Source organism: Taudactylus pleione, unplaced genomic scaffold (assembly GCF_031769625.1).
Source record: "Taudactylus pleione unplaced genomic scaffold, aTauple2 ptg000161l, whole genome shotgun sequence".
Lineage (NCBI taxonomy): Eukaryota > Metazoa > Chordata > Amphibia > Anura > Myobatrachidae > Taudactylus > Taudactylus pleione.
In genome coordinates, this window is record NW_028284563.1 from 1,074,544 (window position 1) to 1,101,999 (window position 27,456).

Below are 27,456 nucleotides of genomic sequence, written 5' to 3' on the forward strand. Positions count from 1 at the left end.
GGAATTAATTCTATTAATGTAGGACATCAAGGAGGACAAAAGGTGCATGGAAGTACAAATGATAATATTTAAGGAAATATACAGAGACTGACTGGAGATGACGAGGGTAGACAGAAAGGCTAATCAGGGACTGGTGAAATGTGGGTGCAGTTGAAAAAGGTGTGCAGGTAAAATATGGTGAAAGAAACAGAACAAATATCGAAAAAGCACTACAAACAAAACATAGGAGAAACATAGTTTGTTTCAGAATTGTGAATACTATTACTGTGATGTCAGAGCTGGGTAGGGGAAAAATAGCCTATCTACAAAATGGAATTAATTAAACAACAAGGAGGATTGCCTATTTATTGAATGCAAATTATGTTAATTTAATATTAGGACTATTGAAGGAAAGGAGGCCATTATTAATAAACGTAGAGTATATAGATTTATTGTAGGGACTGGAAGGGGTGGATCCTAGAGTGTTCACTCGTTACTTGGCTTTGAATAAGGTGAATCGTATCCATCTCTTTTCCAAAAAGAGTCCCATCATTTCAGGTTGTAGGTAAGTAGCGACTGAGATTTAGGCACATAAAGGAGGTAAACACCAGCGGCACATGTAGGAATCCATGTGATTATTTCTGGCCAGCCCCACAACTTGAGACCACTTTCACAATATTTGGGCCACTTTAAGATTCTGATCGGTCACTGCCCCAGAAGCAATGAAAAAACATTTTTACTGTACGTACAGAAGCCACCAGTGTAATGCATTGGGGTCTATTTACTAAACCTTGGATGGGGATAAAGTGAATGGAGATAAATTACCAGCCAAATCAGCTCCTAACTGCCATGTCACAGGCTGTTTGAAAAATGACAGTTAGGAGCTGATTGGTTGATACTTTCATCTCTGTTCACTTTATCTCCTTTCGAGGCTTAGTAAATAGACCCCAATGTCTTGTACTAAGACAACATTGATAACAGGCCTGGCTTCTGAACAAACGGTTTTTAAAATCCCTTAAACTAGAAAAGCTGATCCTGTGCATCCATTCTCCTTGCAGAATGATCACGTTCATTTATAAACATGATTAAATTAATCTCAAGTTAATGGGTAAGATAATGGAGCTTTGATGGTAGTGGCAAGCATTCTGAGATTAATTAGATCTTTTTATTTCTTTCTATTCTATTGAACAGTAATAACAATGGAAGAATACAAAACCGTTAAATAGTTTTCTAACTCTATAACCCTCAATAAATATGACAATGAAAATGGCATTATTTAAAGTTACAGTACTTTTTGCCCATTTTCCTTTTGAATTTAAAGATCATCACTTTGTAACTCATTTATTCAGATTAGGTTCAGTTGCCTTAATCACATCATTTGCATTATTAAACTTCTAACAAAAACAGGCTTAATTTGAACTGTAATAAAAACATAATAAATACAACAGTATAATAAAAAATATATTTTCGGTGGAGATTGGAGGAACGGTTGCCAAGACAACCGTGAGCTATTATAACTTCATGTTACATCTTCACACATTTTTCTACATTACAATTGTTTAGGAGAGTTGACTGTAAGCAACTTAAATAATGTGTTATTTATGCAAATTGTTAGCACTAATTTAATTTGATGGATGCTATAATCAATTAGTGACTATACATAGATTACTCATAAAATAGATCTGAAGAACAGAAAGATTTGTCTTGATGGTAGAGACAGCTGCATAGCATTAGAAGAGGATTAAAGATGCCTCATAATCATATATGGATTATTATCCCGAGGTTTGTTATTCCTCAAATTTAGATTTTAAGGCAAGTGTGGTTTTAGGGGATAATGGGTTACTTTTATCTAGATGCACAAAATCTAATATCCATGATGATAACAAGTCATTCCCAACAACGCTTTGCATTTCTTGGTACATCAGGACGGGAAGCACTTGTGATCCTGGCCGTTAGGATGCTGGTACCGGAATCCCGGCACCAGTCAGAATCCTGGTGCCAGGATCCCGACGCTAAGTATTAGGGCTTAGGGGAGAGATTAGCGTTAGGCTGCGGGGGGAGAGGACTAGGTTTAGGCTGCAGGGTTGGGGTCATGTTTAGGGATAGTATACTTACGTGGTTGTGTCGGGATTATAACCCAGTCGGGATGCCGGCGTCAGGTTCTGAGTGCCGGCATCCCATACCCTACCCTATCAGGACATCTAAGGCACAAATGTAGCTTTAGAGGGTGGATTGCATATCATTTAGACCATATATGTATTAGGTATATAATTTTCTTTCTGACTTTAGTAATGTGTTTGGGAGCCAGCTTGATAACCAATGTTCCAACATATTTGTGAGGACATGAGACATGTGCTACAAATGTATTGGCAGCATCACAGTCCTTGCAGAGATTAATTAACTTTTTAGTCCTTTTGTGTTCCCCTTCCCGTCTCCTAGTCTATGTGTGATCATTCTCAGGACACACATTTCCATTAGCATGTATATTATGTACTGTAATAATGTAAGTAATTTTAATTTTTAATACTGGATAAGCCTTGATGTTTGCCTGGTCCATAATTCTGTGTTATTCATAACCACTAGAGCAAGGTGACACCTCTCAGAACAAAAGACCCCCTAAGTTAATTCCCACCTCCTCAGAGGACGCTCAGGATTTACTCCTCCTTCCATTTGCCTGTTTTGTGCCTCACTTGAATCTGGTAGACGGAACGGAACCAACCCAGCAGGTGTTCATCAGGGAAGTAATATCCGGAGGAGGTAGGAGAAAGTGACAGCATAAGGGACTCACACCAGCTGGGAGGTCACAATATCGTGGGAGATTGGAAGATTTCAAAACAGGTCACCGAAGGCAGCTGCTCATGTTAGTCACTGACTTTGGCTAAGAGGCCTCGCTCTGCCAAGGTGTTAGTGGAACGCATCACCAGTTCTGTGGATTTATACTTTGGAAATTCTGCAAGGACCTATATGCTGTTCACTGCTGTGTGTTCTGTGATTAGCTTCTACTGTATGGGATCCTGGAAACGCTTGGTTGGGCCTAGGGACTATCACTGCTGTGTGATCTCTGATAATTTCTACATGTGGGGTCCTGGAAACACTTGGTTGGGCCTAGGGACTATCACTGCTGTGTGATCTCTGATAGTTTCTACGTGTGGGGTCCTGGAAACGATTGAGTGGACTTATGCACTATTCACAGCAAGTGTGATCAGTGATAGTTCCTACTGTGGGGACTGAGGGTCTCTAGCTATTTCGTGGAATTGTTCTGGGACAATATACTCTACTGGGACTGCCTCTGTCCGGACTGCTACCTGTTTATTGCCTGTTCACTGTATTTGCTGCTTGCCCTGACATTATCTGTTGCTGTGTGCTGTGGAAAAATAAACCATCACTTTGGTTTCATCTGCTCGGTGTCTGGGTGATTGAGAGAACCCCGTATCCTCACATTGGCGGCAGCGACAGTGGGATCATTCAGACATCAATCAAGGAGCAGTGAAAGCGTGAAGTCACTCACAATAGAGAAGAGAGGATCAGGCCATATGTAAGGAATTTGCAGTAAAGTGGTCCCAGCAACTGAGTGGGCGTCAGTCCTGTAAAAGGTAAAATGGTGCTAAGGAAAGAAAGTCAGTGCCTCAAGTCTCCCAGGGCAGTGAAGCTCGTGGATGGAGGTACGTCGGCATGTTGGCAGGCTAGGAAGCCGTATATGTTATTTATTATGAGGATTCAGTACATATGGGCGTACTGGAATGAAGCTCAGAGGATGATTAGAGGGTGGAGAGTATCCAGCTTAACAGACAAATTGTGTTATCTGGGAGATGCATTCATGCACTGCAGAAGTGAAGCAGTGACATGGAAGATGCTGGATGAACCAGAGTTTGAAGAATTTACGGAGGAAGCGAAGGCTACAATGGCCCAAATGCTACAAGGAAGCCACTGTACAAAGACAGAAGGGCAGGTCCAGGATAAGTTGTTCTCCTGGACAGACCCAGAGGAAAGATCAGAAATAGGACTACTGCAACCCGGCCAGACAACCAAGGAGGTTGCCCCAAAATTATCTGTTACCAGTGGAGCGGGGTCATTGTCAGTGGGGCCCCTAAGCCCTCTGGAAGAAATGAACATGGAGGAGTTGATAGCAGAATGCCAGCTGTGGGGCATACCTGGCCAATTCGGCACGCGCAGGGAAATCCTTCAGTGTATACTCCAGGACCAGGGGGACACCACCAAAGCGTTCACTGATTATCGGACATTTGTCCTCCATCACGGCCCACGAATGAGTGTGGGGGAACAGCTGGAGTGTCTGGACTCATGCTTAGTTGTGGCAGAGGAAGAGGCCTCAGATCGGGGGCTCCTGGACACCCCAGGCTGGCGGGACCAGTGTTGCAGGGTAGATGCGGAAAGGCACTGTCTGCAACAGTTTCTCCCACACCCAATGGACACAGCTGCCCAGTGTACTATACCGGAAGAGGCTAGCGCCCAAGTAAAGAAAGCAGTGCCCACAATACAGGGACCCAAGGAGGAGTCGCATTACACCTTCCCTTTTGCTGAGGTGGAAGATGGAGACCTATTAACCAGCTGCCAGGGGATCTATGAGGATGGTGTCCGAAAGGAGATCACAGAGGTTGTGGGAGTACTGTTTCCCTTCCCGACCACAAGCATACCAGTCGCAGATGGCACCATGGTACAGGCTGCCCAGCATATTCAGCTGGGGGAGTCCCATCGTGATGGACTGGTAATGGCAGACTCATTTATTTCATTGGTGGAGGCTGAGGAGAAAATGCCCTGTGTATATCCTGCTATCCTAACCCCACCTGAAGATGATGAAGAATTGTTCCCGTTTAGCTATTTGGAAACTGAGGAGTTGCAGGCAAATTGCTGGTACGTAATCTGTGATTTAAACGGAACTTGGGTAGCAAAGACTGTTAACATAATATCAGAGTATAAAAAAAAAAGAAGAATATATGTTATCACACTGTAATAACCCTGACCGTGGTGTGGACTGTAACTATGTGCTAGGGGAATTGCCTGCCCATAGCAAGATTCCAGCAAGTACTGACCAGGTGGATGTCAGGAGACAGCGCTTGCAACCCCTTCTCTCACCCCAGGGAGAAGGCACTGCACAACTCGGCCCCCTGCATCTCACAGAACACGAGGCATTTGTGGAGATAATTTTGTAGTGTTCAGCGGTTAAAATCCTGAGTGGTACCCCACCAGTTATCCAGCCAACCAGGCTAGTAGAGGGAGTCACCAAGGAGGAGGACAGCCCAGAAGAAGTTCCAGGTGACACACTGGCTTTTGAGAGGGGGGGGCTGGGACAGGACCAGCCTGTCCTGGTGGCTCCCCTGCAGCCACTAACTGCATTGTTCCGGAAAGAAGGTTCATCCTGGGGCCCGGGCATCAAGGAGCCCACATGTAGCACTGAAAGTTGTCAACCCCCCAATTGGTGTTTGGGGGAGGAAGAAATGGACACTGCCGTGGATGTGGCATATATAGAGCCACAATATTTGCCTGCCCCTGGGCAGCCGTTACTTGTACAAGGTGGGGAGGGGGAAGGTACCCACTGCCCCTGTGTTTCAGAAATGAGGGCATTAGGACATCCGATTGGTATGCTCTGGGGAAAGGGGTGTGATAATGTGATGGGGGAACACCGAACGTCTCTCTTGAGGGAATTGCTAAATCCTCTGGTGGTAAAAGGGGACATGTTATATTGTAATTTTGTACTTGCGGATTGTCTAACTAGACTGCTTCTTACAGCCTGGGTCTTATTGTTACATTACTCTGTGGGACACTGGTGGCACACTCACCCACAAGATGCTTTACCCTGCACCCCATCTCGCCCAGTCAGTTGTGGTTCTGGATCCCCTCCGGGGAACAAGGCCTAAAAAGTGGGCGAGGAATGTGAGGACATGAGATATGTGTTACAAATGTATTGGCAGCATCTCAGTCCTTGCAGAGATTAATTAACTTTTTAGTCCTTTTGTGTTCCCCTTCCCGTCTCCTAGTGTATGTGTGATCATTCTCAGGACACACATTTCCATTAGCATGTATATTATGTACTGTAATAATGTAAGTAATTGTAATTTTTAATACTGGATAAGCCTTGATGTTAGCCTGGTCCATATGTTTGTGTTATTCATAACCACTAGAGCAAGTTGACACCTCCCTGAACAAAAGACCCCCTAAGTTAATTCCCACCTCCCCAGGGGACGCTCAGGATTTACTTCTCCTTCCATTTGCCTGTTTTGTGCCTCACTTGAATCTGGTAGACGGAACAGAACCAACCCAGCAGGTGTTCATCAGGGAAGTAATATCCGGAGGAGGTAGGAAAAAGTGACAGCATAAGGGACTCGCACCAATCAGGAAATGTGCAATTAAGCTGGGAGGTCACAATATCGTAGGAAATTGTAAGATTTCACAACAGGTCACCGAAGGCAGTTGCTCATGTTAGTCGCTGACTTTGGCTAAGAGGCCTCGCTCTGCCAAGGTGCTAGTGGAACGCATCACCAGTTCTGTGGATTTATACTTTGGAAATTCTGCAAGGACCTATACGCTGTTCACTGCTGTGTGTTCTGTGATTAGTTTCTACTGTATGGGATCCTGGAAACGCTTGGTTGGGCCTAGGGACTATCACTGCTGTGTGATCTCTGATATTTTCTATGTGTGTGGTCCTGGAAGCGATTGAGTGGGCCTAGGGACCATCACTGCTGTGTGATCTCTGATAGTTTCTACTTGTGGGGTCCTGGAAACGATTGAGTGTACTTATGAGCTATTCACTGCAAGTGTGATCAGTGATAGTTTCTACTGTGGGGACTGAGGGTCTCTAGCTATTTCGTGGAATTGTTCTGGGACGTTATACTCTACTGGGACTGCCTCTGTCCGGACTGCTACCTATTTATTGCCTGTTCACTGTATTTGCTGCTTGTCCTGACATATTATCTGTTGCTGTGTTCTGTGGAAAAATAAACCATCACTTTGGTTTCATCTGCTCGGGGTCTGGGTGATTGAGAGAACCCCGTATCCTCACAATATTATTAAATAAACAGACTAAGGGGCCTATTCGTTAAGGTGTACTGTCCCGTTACACATGCGGAAATTGTAGTTCCTGCTTGTTTTTTACGTAATGGGCCCATTCTTCATTAGAGGCCCGATGTGGCCACCACATTTTCATCAAGCTCTGAAAACTGACAATTTTCAGAGTTTGATTACAGGAACATGTACCATCGTCAAATGGCGTTAATTCCCGGAGAACCGCTCTTTGGAGTTTCTAAAGTTCTGGAGTATGAAGAGGGATCGATTTATTCCATCTAGGTTAATATTGCCATATTTTCTAATCATTGTTCTAAAGCTTGGAGAGATTTGAAGTGGAGAGAGATAAAGTCCTAACCAACAGTCACTTTGTAGGCTGTGGCAGGGCCAGATTAACAATGGGGCATATGGAGCTACAGCTCCAGGCCTCCACATAAAAATAGACCCATAACAGCATGATGGTGGCCATACAATTGGCCATAAATCATATGTAATACATTGTTTTACTAGTTTTCTCACAAAATTTACAATTTTTATATATTTGTGTGTGTTTAAGGTAAAAATTGGGGCTAACAGTGTACATGCCTACTTGGCTCTGGCCACACCAGCACAGCACTGGTCACACCCGCACAGCACTGGTCACAGCTCCTCTCCTCCTCAGTATAGGCCCCTGAACATTTTCAGCCCCAGGCCCATGTGGCCCTTAATCTGGCCCTGGGCTATGGGTTAGATGCATTATCTGTCGATATGGGGAAGGAGTGGTATCAGCGCACGTTACGTGTGCGGATACCGCTACTCCCCCATGTATTATTGTGGGGATGGGCAGTAAATGACAGTGGCACTATGCACCCATCATTATCGGCGCTGCTATCTACAAGACCGCACCGCCAACATGGAGGGCACTGTATGAATGAACACTCAGTTGCACTGACCATTCCGACAGCTGCAGCTATCAATATAGACAGCAGCAGCTGTTGTTACCCTATCACCACAGCAGGGACAGCACTGACCTAGCTGCGGCGGCTGCTGGCGGCTCTGGGGAGTGCGCTCGGGATCTCGCGATGCCTGCGAGATCCCGCGAATGCCCAGTGAAGCTGGCCGGGAAGGAAGACACAGCGCATCAGCACTTGGCTGATGCAATGTGTGCTCAGGCGAGGATCACCGGAGGGGGGAGTTTTCACTCCCCCACTCCGGCAGATGAGATGTTCATACATCTCATCAGTACGGCTTCCTGCTTCGCCTCGGTAAAGAGGCGAAGCAGGAAGTTATAGCGGCACGATTTGTGCCGCTATAATACATCTCCCCTTTTGTTTGAAAAATTACAGTTAGGAGCTGATTGATTATCTCTCTTTATCTCACTCCAAGCTTTGATAAATCTCCCCCTGTGCCATTAGGACATAAGTCTGATGTTGATAATCAATGATTTCATTGGTGCACGATGAGAAATGTATTAGTTACATAGTTCAAGAAAAATAAGTAGTTTGAAGTTAATGTAGCCCAGGGGTTTCTCAACTCCAGTCCTCAAGTAGCGCCAACCGGTCATGCTTTGAGGTTTTCTTTAATCACCGGTGAGTTATTCTAGTTTGCTGGGTCAGTAACTATCCCACCTGTTTCCACAGACAGAAATCCTCAAAGCATGACCTGTTGGGAAAACTGGAGGGTTGAGGTTGAGAAGCACTGATGGGTGTAATTTTTTCATTAAACCTACCACATTTTTGTAGAAGAAATAGATGACCATTTTTGCCAATCGAGTGTAGCACCAATGGCCATGGACAAGTAGTAGTTTCTTGAGATGTTTAAAGCGGGATATTGCAAAATCGCTGGACATTACTGCCTAAAATCAAGAAAAATATAATGAGATATATATTGCTAGTTATAGTATAATAAAAACACAATACTAACTACATTATAACACATATGAAAACAAGTGTGAAAGGATTTTTATTGGCCAGACACACAGCACACTGCGCTTAATTAATCATCACTTAATGTCTACAAACCAGGAGGAAATGTAAATTTTCACCTACTTTTGTATAGATTAAGGATCAGGGCTGTTCATTATGAAGGTAATGAGGAGATATCACTGTTATGTCCTGCCTACCTTTCAGCCCCAATCTGTCCCGTAGTCCCCATACACTAGTATGGGGACCTAAATTCATCAAGCTTGACTGCGGGAGCATTCGTCAGCTTCAGATGGCGTTTGTCCTGCAGCCACGCTCCTTACCTATAGGAAGGAGTCTCAAGTTGCGAAGAGGGATCCCTCCGCCCCTGCCCGGCTCCTTCTGCCATACGCTGGGGCTCTGTCCGACTCGGCAGTGCTAAGTTTCACTGATACAAAAGTAGCAGTGAAGGGGATCGCAGAGACAGCTGATTCTCGGATCAGCTGTCTCCACACTGGTGCAATGTTGAATTGCTCCGGTGAATATGTAGCCTTCACTGTTACTTACAGCGAGTTGGATACTTAATTATAAGGGCTGCCCGGCCCTTATGATGAATGGAACCCTTATCCAAGAGCAATGATACTAGACAATTCTGATGCAGAGACCTTGCTGAAAAAGGCAGAACAAAGCCAGAATGATAAAGCAATACATTAGGTAAAGTTGCATGTAGACATGCATAACTTTTGAACACAGAAAACCTGTGTAAGGATGTCAGCTTATTGTTTTAAGAAATGATGGCTGCTTAAAAAGATAAGTGATATTTTTTCCTGATGGTGAGATTTGAGGTGGAGGGATTGCTATTACTATCTATAGAGAAAATGAAGGGATTGCTATTACTATCTATAGAGAAAATGAAGATTCACTTTCGTTAAATAAAGAAATGTGGCAGATGCTAATATTTGTCAATGAAAAACTGCAGACAAGTTACCGTATGTCTTCTAATGAAACCAACTTGTCTTTAACATTTGTCCCACAAACATCTTAAAAGTAACTTGGTGGCGTTCTGTATCATGCAGTCCTGATAAGCCAATGACATGCCACATTCCATGAAATAGAACATGGGCAGACAACCTGTGGCACTCCAGCTGCTGTGGAACTACACATCTCAGCATGCACTGCCAGAGTTTTGCTGGAAATGATTATTAAAAATGTGGCAGAGCATGCTGGGATGTGTAGTTCCACAGCAACTGGATTGCCACAGGTTACCTATCCCCGAGATAGAACATTGGAGCGGATATATCATGGAGGAGTGGGAAAGTGGAGAATTTGCTCATAACAACCAATCATCTTCTACCTATCATTTTACAGAATGTACTTGATAAATTTTACCTCAAAGTTGATTGGTTGCAATGAGCAATGTCTACAATGGCCCACTTCTTCACTCATTTTTTTTTTTAATCTATTTTGCCAATAAATGCAGAAAGTAATGATTTCATGCTGAAATTCCTGTGTACAAAGTACATAGGTCACCTTATTCCCAAGTCAATTATTTTCTTGGAGGTTGTCTCCAAAAACAGTAAACTTAGCATGATAGCAATAGTGCTGCTGGGTTATTCCTTGTAAGTGAAGGTTTACATTACAGTGAACATTGGACACTCTTCCCCAGTTGATCTTTTTGGTTATTTTTGTAGCTAATGTGCAGAAAGTAACAGTAATGGTGGGTACACACTGGGCGATATTACTGAGTGACTGCATGATAACGACATCGTAATCGTGCAATCGCTCAGTAATCGTGCACAAATGGTGCACTGTTATGTCGGAAACGACTAGCGATGCGCACTCCCGCTGGTCGTTTCCGACATTGTCCATCGCCTGAACATGCAGCACAATCTGACGACCTCGTCAGGTTGCTGCATGTCAGGGAATGGGGGAGAGAGCCCGGCGCTGAACGATATCGTTAATGATATCGTTCAGCAGCTGTGCTCAATGTCATGAACGACATTGAGCACAGCCTGCCGGGGACACACTACACGATATCGCTCAGGGAGCATATCGTGTAGTGTGTACCCACCATAAAGGTGCCCCTACTGCTGCAACATACAGTAGCACTTGCATGTCAGCTTAGCTTTCATTTTGCACTGAAATGCATACAAAAGTCCCACATGAGCAGACCAGATATTAACCACCACAGTCAGAATCTATGATATGTGTTTTTGGAATGTACCTGCATGCCTTCTTCACCGGAGATTCCAATCCCAATGTCTGCCGCCTGAATCATGCTAACATCATTTGCACCATCACCTGCAATAAGGATAGTTGTGGAGTTAGATGCTTACTAGTGACTTCCTGTATTTTAAACACTTTAAGCTTCTTCCATGTCTATAGTTAGAAATCTGCACTGATCACAAGAAATAGCCACATTGGAGGTCACTCATGTAGCACCACTGAGGAGCACCGCACAATGTACTGGTTTTGCATTATTGCACCTCAATGGACCACGTCAATGGCACATACAGTAGCAATGCATGCCTCCTCGCAGCTATTGGGAACTGCATCACAAAGATCGTACTGCGCTATACGCAGATTATGTGCACTGTGCAAAAGTGTGAACTTCAATGTATAACTTCCTCACCCTCTAGAACCAACCTGTTCAATCATATATATGGGTTGGGTATGAGCTCCCGGCGGTCGGGATGATGCTGGCCAGAATACCGACAGCGGCATCCCAACAGTGGTAGGCAAGTATACTACCACTAACCCTAACCCTCCTTTCCCGATGCTTAACCCTAACCTACCCCCCTAGTGCCTATTCCTAACCTCCCCCTCCCCTCCCCCTAAACCTAACCCTCCCCCCTTAGTGCCTAACCCTAAACCTCCTCTAACCCCAGATACTTACCTTCGGGATGCTGGCAGTCGGGATATATATATATATATATATATAAGCTGTTTAGTCTCACACAGCATATGTCGTATAATTAATTTATATATTGATCATGGGCACTGTCCTCATTACATAATGTACCAACCAATCAGCTCATGTTATTTTTCAAACACAACCTGTAAAATGTAAGTTAGAAGCTGATTGGTTGGTACTTTATCTCTCACAATTTTATCTCTGAGGTTTGATAAATAACTCCAATGGAACTACTTGAAATGGAGTGCCCAGATATGCCTACTTTGCTAGGAACGCCTTTACTGCACTCAACTTCTCCTTTCCGCCTGTGCAAACTGCTGCTTCCCCACAACTGCCGGTATGTTCCTCTGTAGGTCGATGCACACGTGCACAAATCAAGGCACAACGCCAGTCTGTGGGTGCTTTTGCACTGCTCAACCCTATGCTGCGCAATTGTTAATTTAATTGCAGTTTGTCAAATTAAATGCAAACATAAACACAAAAAATTATTTTGGCATGGTAAACGGCATAACTTTCCTGTTTTATGTTGTCCTTATTTTTAAATATTTTTGTGTACAGTATATGGAAATAATCTAACCATTGCCTTAATGAAGAACTCCAGGCAGACAATAACTGATCATGCTAAACAGTATGGCAGAAGTCTCATACTCAGTCCAGGCACTCACTAGTTGTGAGGTACTCACTCCAATCCAGCAGTAATGGATGATTGTACATACATCTAGTGTAGGGGGGGAGGAAGGTTCAATTACAAATAGGCTTCTGACAGGAGTTTGGAGAAAATGGATTGAACAGCGCTGATGTCTAAATATACACTAAATAAATAGCAGATAATACTGAAACAATGATATGGCAATCACATTAAATGTATGAAATGAGGTAATAACATTGGTAAAAGAGAGATAAATTATAAAAAGCTCTCCTAATTGAAATTCAATACGGCTTGGTTCTTGGTATGCAGTATTTAATAGTAACAATCATAACATAAAAATGCAACATATAAAAATCAGGACAGTGGAACGAGTATGTAATAAATTATACCAATCCTGATATTGATAAAAAAACTAGATCAATCAACTCAGTCTAGTGGAATCCATAGTCCATGTATGAATGAATAGAAAAGTCACTGTGACTGGGTCACATAAAAAGCAGCATTCATGAGAAAATGGGGAATCAAACAGGGCAATCCGGATGATTAACCAGCAATTGAGGTGATAATTTACCAGCAATTGAGGTGATAATTTACCAGTCTTCTGACAGGAGTTTCCCTTTAAATCTCAGCTTGATCACTATTGTAATGGTGACACATGGGGGTCAATTTACTAAGATGGGAGTTCTATTTAAGAAGTGATGTTGCCCATAGCAACCAATCAGATTCGCCTTGGTACAGTAGATTCTACTCATTTCTCTAGCACCTTCTAGAAGATAATACCTGGAATCTGATTGGTTGCTATCGGCAACATCACTTCTTAATAGAACTCCCACCTTGGTAAATTTACTACATGGTTTCACATGTGAACAGAGTAATAATAATAATATAATAATATTATTATTATTATTAATAATAATTCCTAATAACTTTTACCACTGCAATACATGGACAGGAATTATGGCTACACAGAATAATATCATAAATGCTCCTGGAAACTCTGAATGTAGTTAAAAAGTTTCTATTTAACAAACAAAAATGTACCTATGGAAAGCGTCATGACGTTTAATTTGTACCGTACTAGTTTGACAACCAGACTCTTTTGCAGAGGCGTGGCACGGCAGCACAAGACCGAACGACAGTACTTGCTCAGCTCCAGAAATTTGGCCTCCAAACCACCTTGAAAGACCACAGTTAATGTTCTCCCATCAATCACCAGTCCAACTTGAGGGGGAGGCATCTCTGCCTCAGGGTCAGCTTCTGTCCTCTGTCTCTGGAAGAAACGTTTCTTCTTTTTCTCAGGGTAAAACTTTTTCACTTCCTCCAGAGCGCAGTCCAGGATAGACTCACAGGTTTCCTGTAAGGCACAAGAGAGAGCTGCTACTAGTCCTTATTAATAACTAAGGGATCACATCATGCACCGAGAATAAAGAGGTCTATTCATAAAGCATGGAAAAGCCCTGTTTTGCAGTAAACAGGGCTTTTCTCTGCTGCTTACAGCTATTCACAGAGCGGGTTTCCATGGAGAAGTTCATCACTTCTCCAGCGGCACCCCTGCTCCGTGGATGAATGGCATCACTATACTTTTGTACGGCGAGTGCAATTCATAGAAGAACGGAAGGCTCAGATTTCTATTCCTCTGCCGTGTACAGATTACGCCATCTCAGGATGGCGTAATCTATGCTGCGAGATGAAAAAAGCAGGGAAGTTGAAAACTTGTCTGCTCTCTGCCCGGCACTGGCTCTGCCCCAGTATCCATTACAGCAGGTCTGACGTTACCTGCTGCTCTCAGACGCCGATGCATGCACAGTGAGAAGTAGGCATATCGGGCCCTGGATATGTGTCTTCTCACTGCTCCCAGGGATCGCAGAGGGGCCAGTTACCGCATGAAGATGCCGGACAGGTAAGTGTACATGAATGACTACAAATCACTACTATATATTGCATTGATGTGATGCGATATATAGCGATATTTTTCAGTAGCCGCGTCATGTTCTACATAGACCCCAAAATTACTAAACATTTAACACACTAACGTCTTATTTGCATATTAACTTGCTGAAATTGTTTTTTTGTTACACTTGTTTGGAGACAACTTGGCAACCGTCTACAGTATATATATATATATATATATATATATATATATATATATATATAGTTTTTTTTTAAGTCTCTTCCATTCTTAAATCCATATTAAAATTAAGAAATTACACATCAACTGCAGTTACATTATTGCGCAAAATCTAACAGTAGAGAATGGGTTAAATGCTGCTGCCTCTATTGTGCCATATTACAAGTGGAGGCACGCCCGAGTTCACCAAGTATGTTCCGCGTCTTCTAGGGATTGCTGTTTGTTTAAGGTTGCCCGTTGCAGCAGAGCCAAGCTGCTGTGTCTGTGACGCTTGCCAAACAGTACAGGGAGCCTTGCAAACAGGTTAAAGAATGTGATCCTTTGGCGTTCTCAGCACAATCCTTTTATCTTTCACTAAACCGACATCGTACAAGGAGGAGGAAGTATTTGTTACAAGCCTCTCTAATAGCACAGTCTGTGACAGACTACTTTTACTAAGATCAAGATCAGTGGCCAAATGAAGGTGGGATTTGGACTGATCCACCAAGGCCGCAATACACAGACTGTTTTCACTGCATTTCAGGGCTGTATAACTCTTGGCCTTATCTGATAACTGGCCAGGTTAATTCTTTTCTTCAACAAATCTCTACTTTAGCTCAGACATTTTAAAACACCCTTTCTAAGAGACAATGTTTAACATTAGGGGGTATATTATTTACTATAGTGCGGGTTATTAGAAGTGGATATGTTGAAGCCAGTGTTAGGAGGATTCGGATCACCTGTCCATGTCTGGAGAGGTAATCCATATCTGTCTGGGCTGGCAGTCTGTAATGAATGCAGCATCGGATTCAAAAGACACAATTACATTTTATTTTGGACAGTTGCTGCATTCATTACAAACCTTTCATTTATAACATAAAATGCTCTGCACAGCTGCATATACCTGTAATATATAATATAACATAACAAAATGCTCTGCACAGCTGCATATAATATATAACATATAATGCTCTGCACAGCTGCATATAATATATAACATAAAATGCTCTGCACAGCTGCATACAATATACAATATAATATAAAATGCTCTGCACAGCTGCATACAATATATAATATAAAATGCTCTGCACAGCTGCATACAATATATAATATAATATAAAATGCTCTGCACAGCTGCAAATACAGGTTGAGTCTCCCATATCCAAATATTCCCGAAATACGGAATATTTTTAGCACAACTGAGATAATGAAACTTTTGCTTTTTGATGGTTCAATGTACACAAACTTTGTTTTAGGCACCAAATTATTAAAAATATAGTATAAAATAACCTTCAGGCTGTGTGTATAAAGTGGATATGAAACAAATTAATTTCATGTATGTACACAAACTTTGTTTGAGCCACAAAATTATTAAAAATATTGTATAAAATGACCTGCAGGCTGTGTGTATAAGGTGTATATACCACATAAATGAATTCTGTGTGTATATTTGGGTTCCATTCCCAAGATATTTCATTATATTATATGCAATTATTCCAAAATACGGAATATTCAGATATCCAAAATACCCCTGGTCCCAAGCATTTTGGATATGGGAGACTCAACCTGTAATATATAATATAACATAACAAAATGCTCTGCACAGCTGCATATAATATATTATATAATATAACATAAAATGCTCTGCACCGCTGCATATAATATATAACATAAAATGCTCTGCACAGCTGCAGACCCCAGCAGCGGAAGCCCCAAGCTTCTTCTCTAGTGATCAACAACTGCCACCAGGTAATTATGAGGGGCTCCAGAGTGTTACTTCAGGGACACTATGAAAAAAAGAGAGGGAACTGTCCCTTTAAAATAGAAGCGAGACTTCTAGACTTACCGTAATTGCATTCAAACATGTTTGTTATATATAATTTGTCATGTGACGCATAAAATAGTACGGAACACTTTGAAACGCAATCACTTAGAGTATCATATTCTACAGACACAGTCATTACATGAAACCGGTTTGTCAATTATTTGTGATTTAACTAAAATGGAGCCAGGCCAAGTAAACACTAGGTTACAATTAATAAATGTTATTAAATTTAACAAAGGAAACAAATTAGAAAACACAATTGCAGGACGGCATATTTTTATATGCACCGCTTAATCTAAATGGCGGAGAACGATATAAAAACAAATGATGACAGTACAACATGCAGATATCGTGTCACAAGGCATGCAAGTAAATACACAGTACATGTCATTTGCATAAGTTACAACGGAATGCAACAATCTATAAACCGTGTTGAAAAATTATTTTTCTCAAATAAGTTAAACTATTACGGGTCCACATTACTGCTACGCCATAGGTGTATTTACAATGGATGCAGGATATATGGTGTAGATGGGTCCCTGGGTCCAGGAGCACACCCTGCATCCAAAGTATACTTACCTCACTCCGGCAAGCAGGTTCCCCCTCCTCCGCACAGACAGTGCAGTGAGCATGTGCAATCTTCCCAAATACGACTTGGAAGATGGCACTGTGGAGGAGGAGGATGGACCCACTTGCCGGAGCGATGCAAATTTCCTGGATGAGGGCTTTGCTGATCAGAAGAGAGGGGGTCCGCTGCAGTGTGTATACAACGGCTGCAGTGATGATACACAATAATTAGTAGCAGAGCGCTGGTGAAGCTGCACCTGCAGCAGGATTTGTCCATCAGAACAGCCGTGCACAAGCCTGGTGCCAGCAGTGCAGATCAACGACAGAAGATACAGAAAGAGTGCTACGTATAGTGTATATGCAGCAAATATCAGCGGTGGGGAGGTCCATGTATATAACCTGCACCGACAGCTGAACTCACCAGCAGCAGGTACTCAAGGTGTGCTGGTAACACCTGGGTCGGGAATCAGTGGCTGTGTTCAGGGCTGCCATTAGAAATTGTGGGTCAGATATCTGCATGTGTAAGGTGTGACTGCCATGTCAGAGGTGATAGGTTCGGATCCCGGGTATGACAGTATTTTGAAATGTGTGCGTTAAATAAAAAGAGGCTGTGACTGAATGTTCCTGGGGAGGTGGCCAGTTAGAGGGGTAGTCGGCCACGGAGGACATAAGGGTGGCCAGGAAATGCCGGGGATAAAAGACAAGGCGGCAACAAGTGAGAATGATTATAAACAGAAAATTGACAGGCCTGCTGTGCCATGGCACATGTTGCACCACCCTAGATACGGCCCTGTCAAGTTGCTGGCAATCCCTACCTTTTATAGAATACATAAAGAAGCAAGTGCTACAAAAGGGCTACAAAATTACAACCGAAACTTGCAATGTTGTACAATGAAAACAACAAACAAAAAAACAACGATAGTGACCTTTGCTGGCAATTCATTTAGCAGAAGCATTAAAGGTATGCAGCACTTCAAAAGCTTTTGGCTCTGACGAAAACCATGTGACATCTACTGATGCATCCTGCTTGGCCGATAAACTATTTAATCTCATGAACAAAACAAGTTTTACAAGAACTGATACTTATTGCCATATACTTCTGTCAATTATATTTTTCACTGAAAATATTTCATACATTATCTTTTATTAGTATGTTATGGACAGGAGACACTGCACCCTGGGTGGAATACTACATTGCATAACCCCACTATGTGCTTTTTCCTCTTGCGCTGACATGATGATGTAGCAGACCGTGGCAGAACTACAGCCAGGACGTGCAATGTGGCAACTACAGACTCAGCTCATATGGTATTTCACTGCTTGGGATACCCAAGTCAGGACCAGATTAACAGTGGGGCGGAGAGAGCTCCAGCTCCAGGCCTCCACACAAAAATAGGCCCATTATCATGGCAGCTTAGGACCACCTGCCGAGCTAGCCATATTAAAGTTATATTTCTAGTTTTATCACAATATGCAATTTTGTCTATTTTTTATGTATTTAGGGAGACATTGGGGCTTAAAGTATAGGGAGTGTCACACCCACACAGCACTGGTCACACCCACACAGCACTGGCCACAGCTCCTCCCCTGCTCAAAATAGGCCTATGTGACCCTAGTCATGCGCTGTACAAGCAGTGTGGCCCTCTATCACTTTAAAGAAGGATAATCGGTTAACGAGGTTCATAAAAATATTATGCAAACTATGAGAGGCGTTGTACATACCTTGCTCTCGGTATTGATTGTAAAAACCATATCATTCTGGTCTAGAAGTTGGCAGGAGTAGGCAATGTTAATGGCAGTTTCCTGTTTGTCACCAGTCAGCACCCAGACGTTTATACCAGCTTCTCTTAAGGCGGCAATGGTGTCTGGCACTCCATCTTGCAGACGATCCTCTATGCCTGTTGCACCTTGTGGATTGTAAGAACGAAATAGTGATTATAGATACTGTCCTAACAGCATGCACACATAAAGGGGGCAGGACTATCACTTTTATGCCCTCCTCCACACCCCTTTTCTAAAAAGACCCTTGCTTTGCCATGGTGGGTGAGTGGGATACAGATGTCAATGCTCCCAGCCTTTGGGGCAGAGCTTCTGTTGAGACAAGGTGACAGTCCACCCAGATAAGTAACTGTCCTGCCACTCACACTACCCTACTGACTGCGCCGGGTGTCACCCAGTGGATGGTTGCTACTGATGCAGAAAGAGGCAAGTGTATATATAGAAGGATATGTCCCCACTGAATTTTTAATGATGGAGGGATTAGCCATTAACCCCTTTAGACCTGCCTGCTGTATACATATTGTGGATGTGCTTATGGCTTATTCCCTAGTGCTTGTAATTATAGTAAAATAGGGTCCCAGTTCAGGACACTAGGGTTCCGAGTCGAATTGATCCAAATGACAGTGTTAAAGTGGGGAGTCCCAAAATTGAAGACAGTCGATAGTCTTAAGTAAGGACACAAAGAGGTTCAAGTTCTCGCGTGACACGTCGATAACATTTAGACACATCATTAATTACCGGAATACCACAATAGGGAGAGGCGTAACAAACTGGTATTTCACCTATAAAGCTCGTCAGTGGTGTTTTCTCTTCTGTAAATAGCTTGTGACATTAGCATACAGAGTATTTTTACAGCTAATGTTTAAGGCTGCAGGAGAGGGAGGAATCTCCCTCCAGACACCTGTAATCGTGATGCCAAACACTGCACTGTTTCTAGAATGAATGCAGGGAGCGCACCAAGCCCTAGTGTCACGCTGACCCCAATCCCTGTAGAAATAAAGTACTTAAAACCAGTAATTAAAATGATGAAACAAGGGCCTGACACGATTTCCCTGCCATTCTGCCACCTGTGTGGCCTGTCCGCAGGTAAAGTCTCCCAAAGAGTCCTTCACTCTGGTTCAAACAAGCTGTTTCCTCTCTACGTCTAGAAATAGTAATGGCAGTGAGCTCAGCAACACCTGCAAGTAACAGGATCCCAAATTATCATTTTATATATCCAACTTACCGAGTAGAGTGAGATTGGTTTCCAAAAGCTGAGCAGTTTGCAAAAGTAACTCTTCCCTATTATCAATGGCCGCCTGAGCTTCCTCACGGAAATTTGACCAACGCTCAAAATCTTCCTCACTTAATACCTATACGGTAATAAAGTTTAAGTGTACATAGAGAAATCACATGGATGAAAATACAATTCGACATAGTACGCCCTACACTGTCTGCGGTTGTTTCCTACATTATGCAACTTTCCAATTAAATCGTATTGGCAATAAGAAAATAATCTACGCAAAAGGGCAGCCATTTTTCCAGGAAGTCTACTGCACGCATATAGGTCATTCATAAAGCGCCTACATTAACGCTAAACTACACAGGTTTGATGATAACATTATGGGGCATCAAAAACTTGCTGCAGACGATAGGAGATGTGTGGAGGGAGGGCATCCCTTGCTAAAATAATGCTCCATAGGCACATCAATGCAACTCATTTTGCAACGCAAAAATGCTGAGCAAGACTTCTGGGACAAAAAATGGTTCAGAGAATGAAGATTTAAGGGGCCTATACACTACGCGACCTGAAGGTCTGAACGGCACTGAATGGCGTTCACTGATCGTCATTCAGTGCAGAGCCCGACCTACCTATCCCTGAACATGCCGAACCAGACGAGTGTCGTCAGGTTGATGGGTATGTTCAGTAGACAGTCGGGGTCGGCAAGGATCCAGCATGCTCGCGCATCGCAGGGCCTTGCCGGATAGCCATTATCAGACTCTGAACAATGCGACCAAAACCTGGTTTTGGTCGGATTGTTCATAAGTCGGGTAATGGATAGGCCCCTTTAGTGGCATAATTGCTTTGTGGATGGACATTGTGTCCACGAAACACTTGAACTTTGGATAAGCTCTGTTCTGGTGGAGTTCCTCAACCTATATTTTAAGTGCGATGCATTTCGCAACCTTTTAGTTGCACTTTGCCAGTAAAATGTTTTTGTCCAAGGTAAGAAGAAAAAAATATATATATTTTATGTTTCAACTTCATAATGCTGCTTAGTTAAACACTGTATTGTAGTAACAATCATATTGGCCAATATGATTAGGAAATGCTGTTTTTAAGGTTAATCATGACCAAGATGCACCTTAATTATCGACGAGGAGGAAAAAGTAAAAGATGTCCCTTACCTTCTTAGCTATGCACAATGTTCTCAGACCATCTCTGGCGTACCAATCTAGGTGCCTCTGAGTTCTTGATTGAATTTTCCGTAATTTCTTCTCCTCACTTATATTAGCTGTAACACACGAAACCAGCAGAATAGTGAATTATGGGACTTGTATTATTTGGAACATTACAATAGTAATAATAGCAATAGAAAGCCCAGGTAACCATTTTCAATCAACATCGACACTCCAAATTTATAATATCTCTGCATACTTAGATTCCTGGTGTGCATCAAAGTTACTAATCTAGAGCCATGATATACACTTTCGGGTCCTGGAACTAAAAATAATCAAAAGCCTATTGTGAGAAGCAAAAGGGGTGTGACCAGCGCTGAGTAGGTGTGGCCAGTGCCATGTGGGTGTGACCAAAGTTGTGTGGGAGTGGTCAGTGCCCGGTGGGCGTGTACACCCCTACATTATCAGCCCGAATGTCTCCCTTACTACGTAAAAGAAGAAACATTGCATCACTTTGTGAGGAAAGTAGAAATACAATTTTAATACTTCTGATTTCTGGCCGACAATGCTGGGCAGCTTGTCATCCTCACGTCGTCAATATGATGGGCCTAATTTTACGTGGATTCTTGAGGCTGTAGTCCCATTCACCCCATTGTTAACCTGACCCTAGACTCTTTTCCACAAGTGTGGTAAACTGTAAATAAGTAATGACTACTTTGCAGAGACAAATCAATAAGCATACTAATTTACCTTTGGCGGGGTCATCTAATAAATCCATGATCACAGAATCAGCTCCTTTGGTGTACACAATGATCTCTCTTGTTATTGGGTGACGAACCACCACGGACATTCTTTTTCTGACAGAGTCAAAGCCCAAGGTGTACAGAAGGTCAAAGGTGAGCATGGTTCCCTGTGGAAGCCGTATGGTCACCTGGTCAGGGGTGCGGGACATTAAGGTGAAACTGTACGCTCTTGCAGCATGGACCAATGCCGCCTCATCTGGGCTTTCTGCTTCATAGCAGAACTCGTCCTCTATATGGAATGGAGCAACGGTGTTAAACATTTCTTCAATGCAGTTGTCGCTGCTGTTTTTGCTTGCTGCTGAGCCCTCTCTCCCATTGCTTTGATTCTCAGGGTCACCCGAGCTACAGTGGGACATGTTATCTGGGCTAACTTTGTTCTTCTTGCAGCTGGAAGGGGTTGAAGGGTCAGAGTTGCATGGGGTGGTCGACTGGCTGAGCCTCAATAATTTTATCCGTTGTAACAAATGCTGGACCTTTTCCAAAGATGAGCCTGATGGTTTCAGCAGCGGCGCCATTGTAACCTGAAAAGCACACGCAGATATTAAAACTCATGTAGCAGAAAACATTTGGGTCTCGACTTTGCTGAAAGAGCAATGACTGCACTCTACAAATGATGTCTCGAGTCATGGAATAACCATACACTCCTATAATGGACTGGTACGCAAAAACTAAACAGCTCTAAGGGCGGAATTCAATTGATTTCGCGGCCCGCATCTCCCGTCTAAAGTGACAGGAGATCGCGGGCCGCTATTCAATTGTGCCAGAATTTCACGCTGATCGCGCCCATAGAGGTCAGGTTTAGCAGCGTAAAGCAGCTAAACCTGACCAAAGTGCTGGGTGCGATCGCAAAAAGTGATGTTTGGGCGCCCAAACATGTCACTTTTCGCACATTTCAGCTCTCATCCCCCAGGGGCTGCGAGCTGAAATGTAGCGCTTGGCAGCTGATCACGCCCGACAGGAGCAAGAATAGAATAGCTCCGTCGGGCGCGATAGGGGCTGGAGAGAATTGAATTCCGCCCTAAGAGAGAGTACAACAGTTTTCATATTTTGGTTTAGTATTTAGCGGACATGTCCATTATAGGACTTGTATTGCATGGATTTACCTATAAACAGTTTAGGGTAGATTTACTAAAGTGAGAGTTTTTAGAAGTGGAGATGTTGCCCATAGCAACCAATCAAATTCTACTTATTATGTATCTAGCACCTTCTAGAAGATAATAGCTAGAATCTGATTGGTTGCTATTGGCAACAACTCCACTTCCAAAAACGCACACTTTAGTAAATATGCTCCTTAGACATTATGAACTTAATGAACCTGTGTATTTCTAGTTAGAAGAAAGATTGTACAATTGATACTAGAAAATGAAACATAGGAGATGTGTGGAGGGAGGGCATATAAAAAAAGGGGTTTTAAAATAAGACAATAGATGCAAAATACAGCACATCATTCAGATGGAATATATATTAATAAGCCAAATGGATTTGAACATGGCAGTAATCTCAAGCAGTGTATCTGGGTCATAGAAGTTGCTGATCTTTTGACTGTATGATCTGAGTTCATTTGAGCAAGGCCACGGAGACATTTCCTGGGCACTGGTACTAGTGAGGGGTGGGAACAAATATGGGGCTTGACCATGCCCAGTCTAAAAACCATTCAATGAGAATAGTGTACGCGCACCCACTTTGCCGAAGGAAGGGAGGGTTCTTGCTTTGGATCGGTTGCCTGTGTGGGCCACCCAGACAATCCTACTTACGTGTAATTAGTACCCGCAATCCCTCCTTGCATATGAGTATCACATATTTAATGCGATCATTTTTATGGAAAACAGATTGCGTATTTGTGGGTAAAACGTATTTTAATTTTAAATGAAACTATTTACCGGTGATTTAAGCTGGCATTTAAAAACACACTCACTAACGAGACAATTCAGAGTTGCACACAAGTTCGTTTTGCTGATGGCTCTTGCAATTTTTGGCACCGTGTACGCTCCTTTGCTGTGTGTAAGCATCTTCAGGAAATCCTGAGTCATACTCTTCTCAGTCACTTTGCCACATGCGGCTGTATTTGCGTAACTGATCGTTTTCCCATGGGCAAGGAAGGGCACAACGAGGTTTGGTAGACAGAATTGCAGGGTATGCTGAGTTATGTGTACTCGGAAATCTGCCTGATTTCAGACCCATCTCTAGCACCAGGATGCTGCAAATGCACGCAGGCAAAGATGACAGCCCCTTTTTTTTTAACAGGTATATGGATGGGGTCAGTGCGGTCGTCTAAATGTGCGCAACTGAGCATCCACATTTAGTTCAGTGCACGCAGGATTGCAACTCCGAATGGTGCCCTTATCCCCTAACCAAAATGTATATTTTAATTTTGGCATGCCACAAAAACATAATATGGCATCTGTTTCAGCATCAGGAATCCTCTAGCTTAGAGACTAATTCCAGGTATTTGTTTTTAATCTAATCAGTAAAGATGTTCTTTACATTGATCTCAAGGAAAATGACATTTTGGTTGGATCTCAGTGTTCTGGTCACAGAGGAGAGCAGATATAAGGAGGATTTAAGTGTAATAAACTAAAACGTCTATTGGGCTTACCCTCTGCCTGGGCTCAGTTGCTGTGGAGACCACGACTGTATTGCAAATGGCTAGAGCCAGGAAGAAATCGATATAAGGAGAACTGGAAGACCTCCTGCTGCTTTGCGACGTAAATGAAGATAGAGTTTCAATTTGGACCGATGCTTCTCTGACCTTCTTTAACAGCATCTGATCTGGGGTCACGTCTTTTTCCTGAAACAGAAAAAATAAAATACCAATTAATTTTTTTTTTATCCTTATCAACTGCCTTTATACAACGGTACATTTCAACTAATGTAAACAATCAGAGACCTTTTATCACCCTCAATGGAACCATCAACATGTCTCACCGTGAAAAGAAATGATCTGCTCATACTATTAAAATAATCAGCTACGCAGAGGAACAGCACACGCACAACGTACTGCTGGGAAAACTGGTATTGTTGAGTCTTAAAACTCTAATAGAGCGCGGCTTCCTTGTTTTCGGTGTTCATCTTTTTCAATCTGACTCTATCCCAATTAGGAGCATTTGTCCTGTAGCTGGCATCTGGATGGAGTAGATTCCATTACTCGCTCGCTGGAATGTGTCCAGCTTCGTGGTTTGTTTTTAGAACAGATGTTATTTTTATAAATTTGATAATTAAAACGGATGACACCATCTCATCTAGTATTGGGAAAATCAGCCAATTTGCAGTGTGAGAATAATGTTGTTTTTACTCTTGTGTCAGTGTGGTTGCGCCATTGTTGTCGATGAGTTTTAACGCAAATATTCTCTCGGTTTGATATATTAGGGAGTTTATGGCGCTTTTGTTTTCATGTTTTCAGCATAACCTGTACCAGTAAACATCTTTTTTGTGATCTAATAAGCAGCAATACAAATTGTTTACCTTGCAAAAAGCAGTGTCACACGGCGTTGTCTCCCAACAGATATATGCGTATACCCTTCGCACAGTAAGAAATATTATTATTGCTACTAAATACATTGTTTTTCTTTTCTGTGCTTTCACCAAACCTTTAGGTCATCAAAGCAGAATTGTTTTATGAACACCCTTGAATACTATATAAAGCTACTCAGTTTTACTAAAAGCACAGGAAACGGCTGCGACTGAGATTAAACCAAGGTCAAGAAACAGAAAAACTCTGCCTAGAACGGAATCTCCCATACTCTGTCATTACAGTCCAGGTTTTAAGGATATCCATGCTTGAATCCAGATGGCTAAATCATATTGACTATGGTACCAATTACAGATGCGCCCAGTTACATTGTGGCTGATCGCGCCACAAACGTGTGCACGCATCGCGCCATGCGACTCCAAGCACCTGCATATGCTACGGTATGCTATGGTGCGCATTGCGATTGCACCATGCATTCCTATGGAGGCGCGATCGTGTACGCATATTCATGGGCGTGCGTCTCGGGCCACGCGTGGCGCGATTTGCCACGCCAGTGGCAAGTATATAGCTCGGCATATCTGTAAGTCACCAGTGCTCAAACAAAACCTCAACTTGTAATGGTGGAGTTTGGAAACTCTGGAATAGATTTTGGTGAAAAAAGCAAAATAGAAAGTCAGAGACATAAAACAATGCCCAGCTGCACTGAAAGGGGGAAGGGGGTGGGGACTGGTGCAAAGTAACTGGACTCGGGCCCAGGAGTGCAGTGGAGCTTTACCACACATACCCTTCACTCACGTGATTAAGGCGTTCCTTCCAGTGTCCTTGCCTCCCCGGTTTCTAATGTCTCAACGAGCCTGGCAAAGCCTTCAGTCAATGTCAAAGGAAGGCATTAGCACACCCAGGGGCGTCGAGAGGGGGGGGCGAAGGGGGTACAGATTACCCGAGCTTCCTGAGGGACCCGGGTCTGGCCCGCCCCTCCCTCCCTCACAGCAGCCCAGCACACAGCGTGTGCTGAGCTGCAGTGGGAGACTGCTCGTGGCTGATGAGCAGCAGCCACAGCAGTCTCCTATGGCAGTGGGGGGGAAGCGATCACACTGATCGTGCCCCCCTGGCTTTGAGCTGGGCTGAGGGGGCTCAGAGCACCCCCCCCTCCCAGTGCGCTTCGCTGCAAAACATTTTTTTTTATTTGGGAAGGGGGCATGGCCACACCTCCCGCGATTAGGCCAAGCCCCCTGTTACCCGGGCCCACCACGGCTCTTGGCGGGCCTGAGCACACCAGTTAATTAAAGTTGTGAAATTCACTTAAGGATTACATTTCCTTAGACATTTTTTCGTAAGGACCAGAATAATGTCATTATTTAATACTAAATTATGAACTTGATCATGCAATATAAAGTTACAAAAATAGATGCTCAAAGTTGACTACTTGCATTTTGCTGGTGAAAATACAGTTACTCAGGTGTACAATAAATGTTCTTCATTTACTTTTTACATTTGTATCATAATTATAATTTTCTTTTAAAGTCCCAAGCTGGCACTATGAATTCTAGAACCATAAAAAATATTTTCTTCTTTCAGTTTTACCACGTCTGATCCCCATTTGTAGTGGTGTTGCTATTATTTTTACAGCAGCAGCGAAGCTTTGTACCTTTCAGCGATGCTTCGCTTCCCATATAAATCCGTCTGCCTACCCATCCAATTAGTGGTACTTCCAAGCGGAAGCATTATGCATTCGCTTGTCATGCATCACATAAGGCATTCCCTTATTACCACTGTGTAGGCTCAGGTGGAAAGAATGGAGGAAAGCATTGCTTAGTATTACTATTTTGAAACCATTATTTTAAGTTTGCTTTGTATTTTTCTTGTGGAACTTTGGAATTGCTTAGAGGGAGAGTTTCCCTTTTTTTCGTGTGCGCACTATGCAGTAAACACGACACCGCTGAATAAATAACAAAAAAATAAATAAATAAAAAGTTAAACCATAATAACAGCAATAATAAATAGTGGGGTTTTGGTTCATGAATTGATCAATGCATTTAAGCTTGCAGCCCCCAACAAGGGACCCACTTTACTACAAGTCCCTACTCT

The 27,456-nt window shown here is 42.9% G+C and overlaps 1 protein-coding gene across 1 annotated transcript in view; it reads right to left on the reverse strand.

Moving 5' to 3' along the window:
• Positions 1 to 27,456, reverse strand: part of ATP10B (ATPase phospholipid transporting 10B (putative)) — a 398,242-nt gene that overhangs the window by 5,328 nt on the left and 365,458 nt on the right. Inside the window, exons 12-19 of the mRNA XM_088475032.1 lie at positions 24,496 to 24,687; positions 21,847 to 22,420; positions 21,106 to 21,212; positions 19,943 to 20,069; positions 18,661 to 18,845; positions 13,481 to 13,793; positions 11,101 to 11,177; positions 8,705 to 8,830 (exon numbers count right to left, since the gene is read on the reverse strand). Of these exons, the coding sequence (XP_088331158.1) occupies positions 8,705 to 8,830; positions 11,101 to 11,177; positions 13,481 to 13,793; positions 18,661 to 18,845; positions 19,943 to 20,069; positions 21,106 to 21,212; positions 21,847 to 22,420; positions 24,496 to 24,687 (1,701 nt within the window). The remainder of the gene's footprint in view (positions 1 to 8,704; positions 8,831 to 11,100; positions 11,178 to 13,480; positions 13,794 to 18,660; positions 18,846 to 19,942; positions 20,070 to 21,105; positions 21,213 to 21,846; positions 22,421 to 24,495; positions 24,688 to 27,456) is intronic.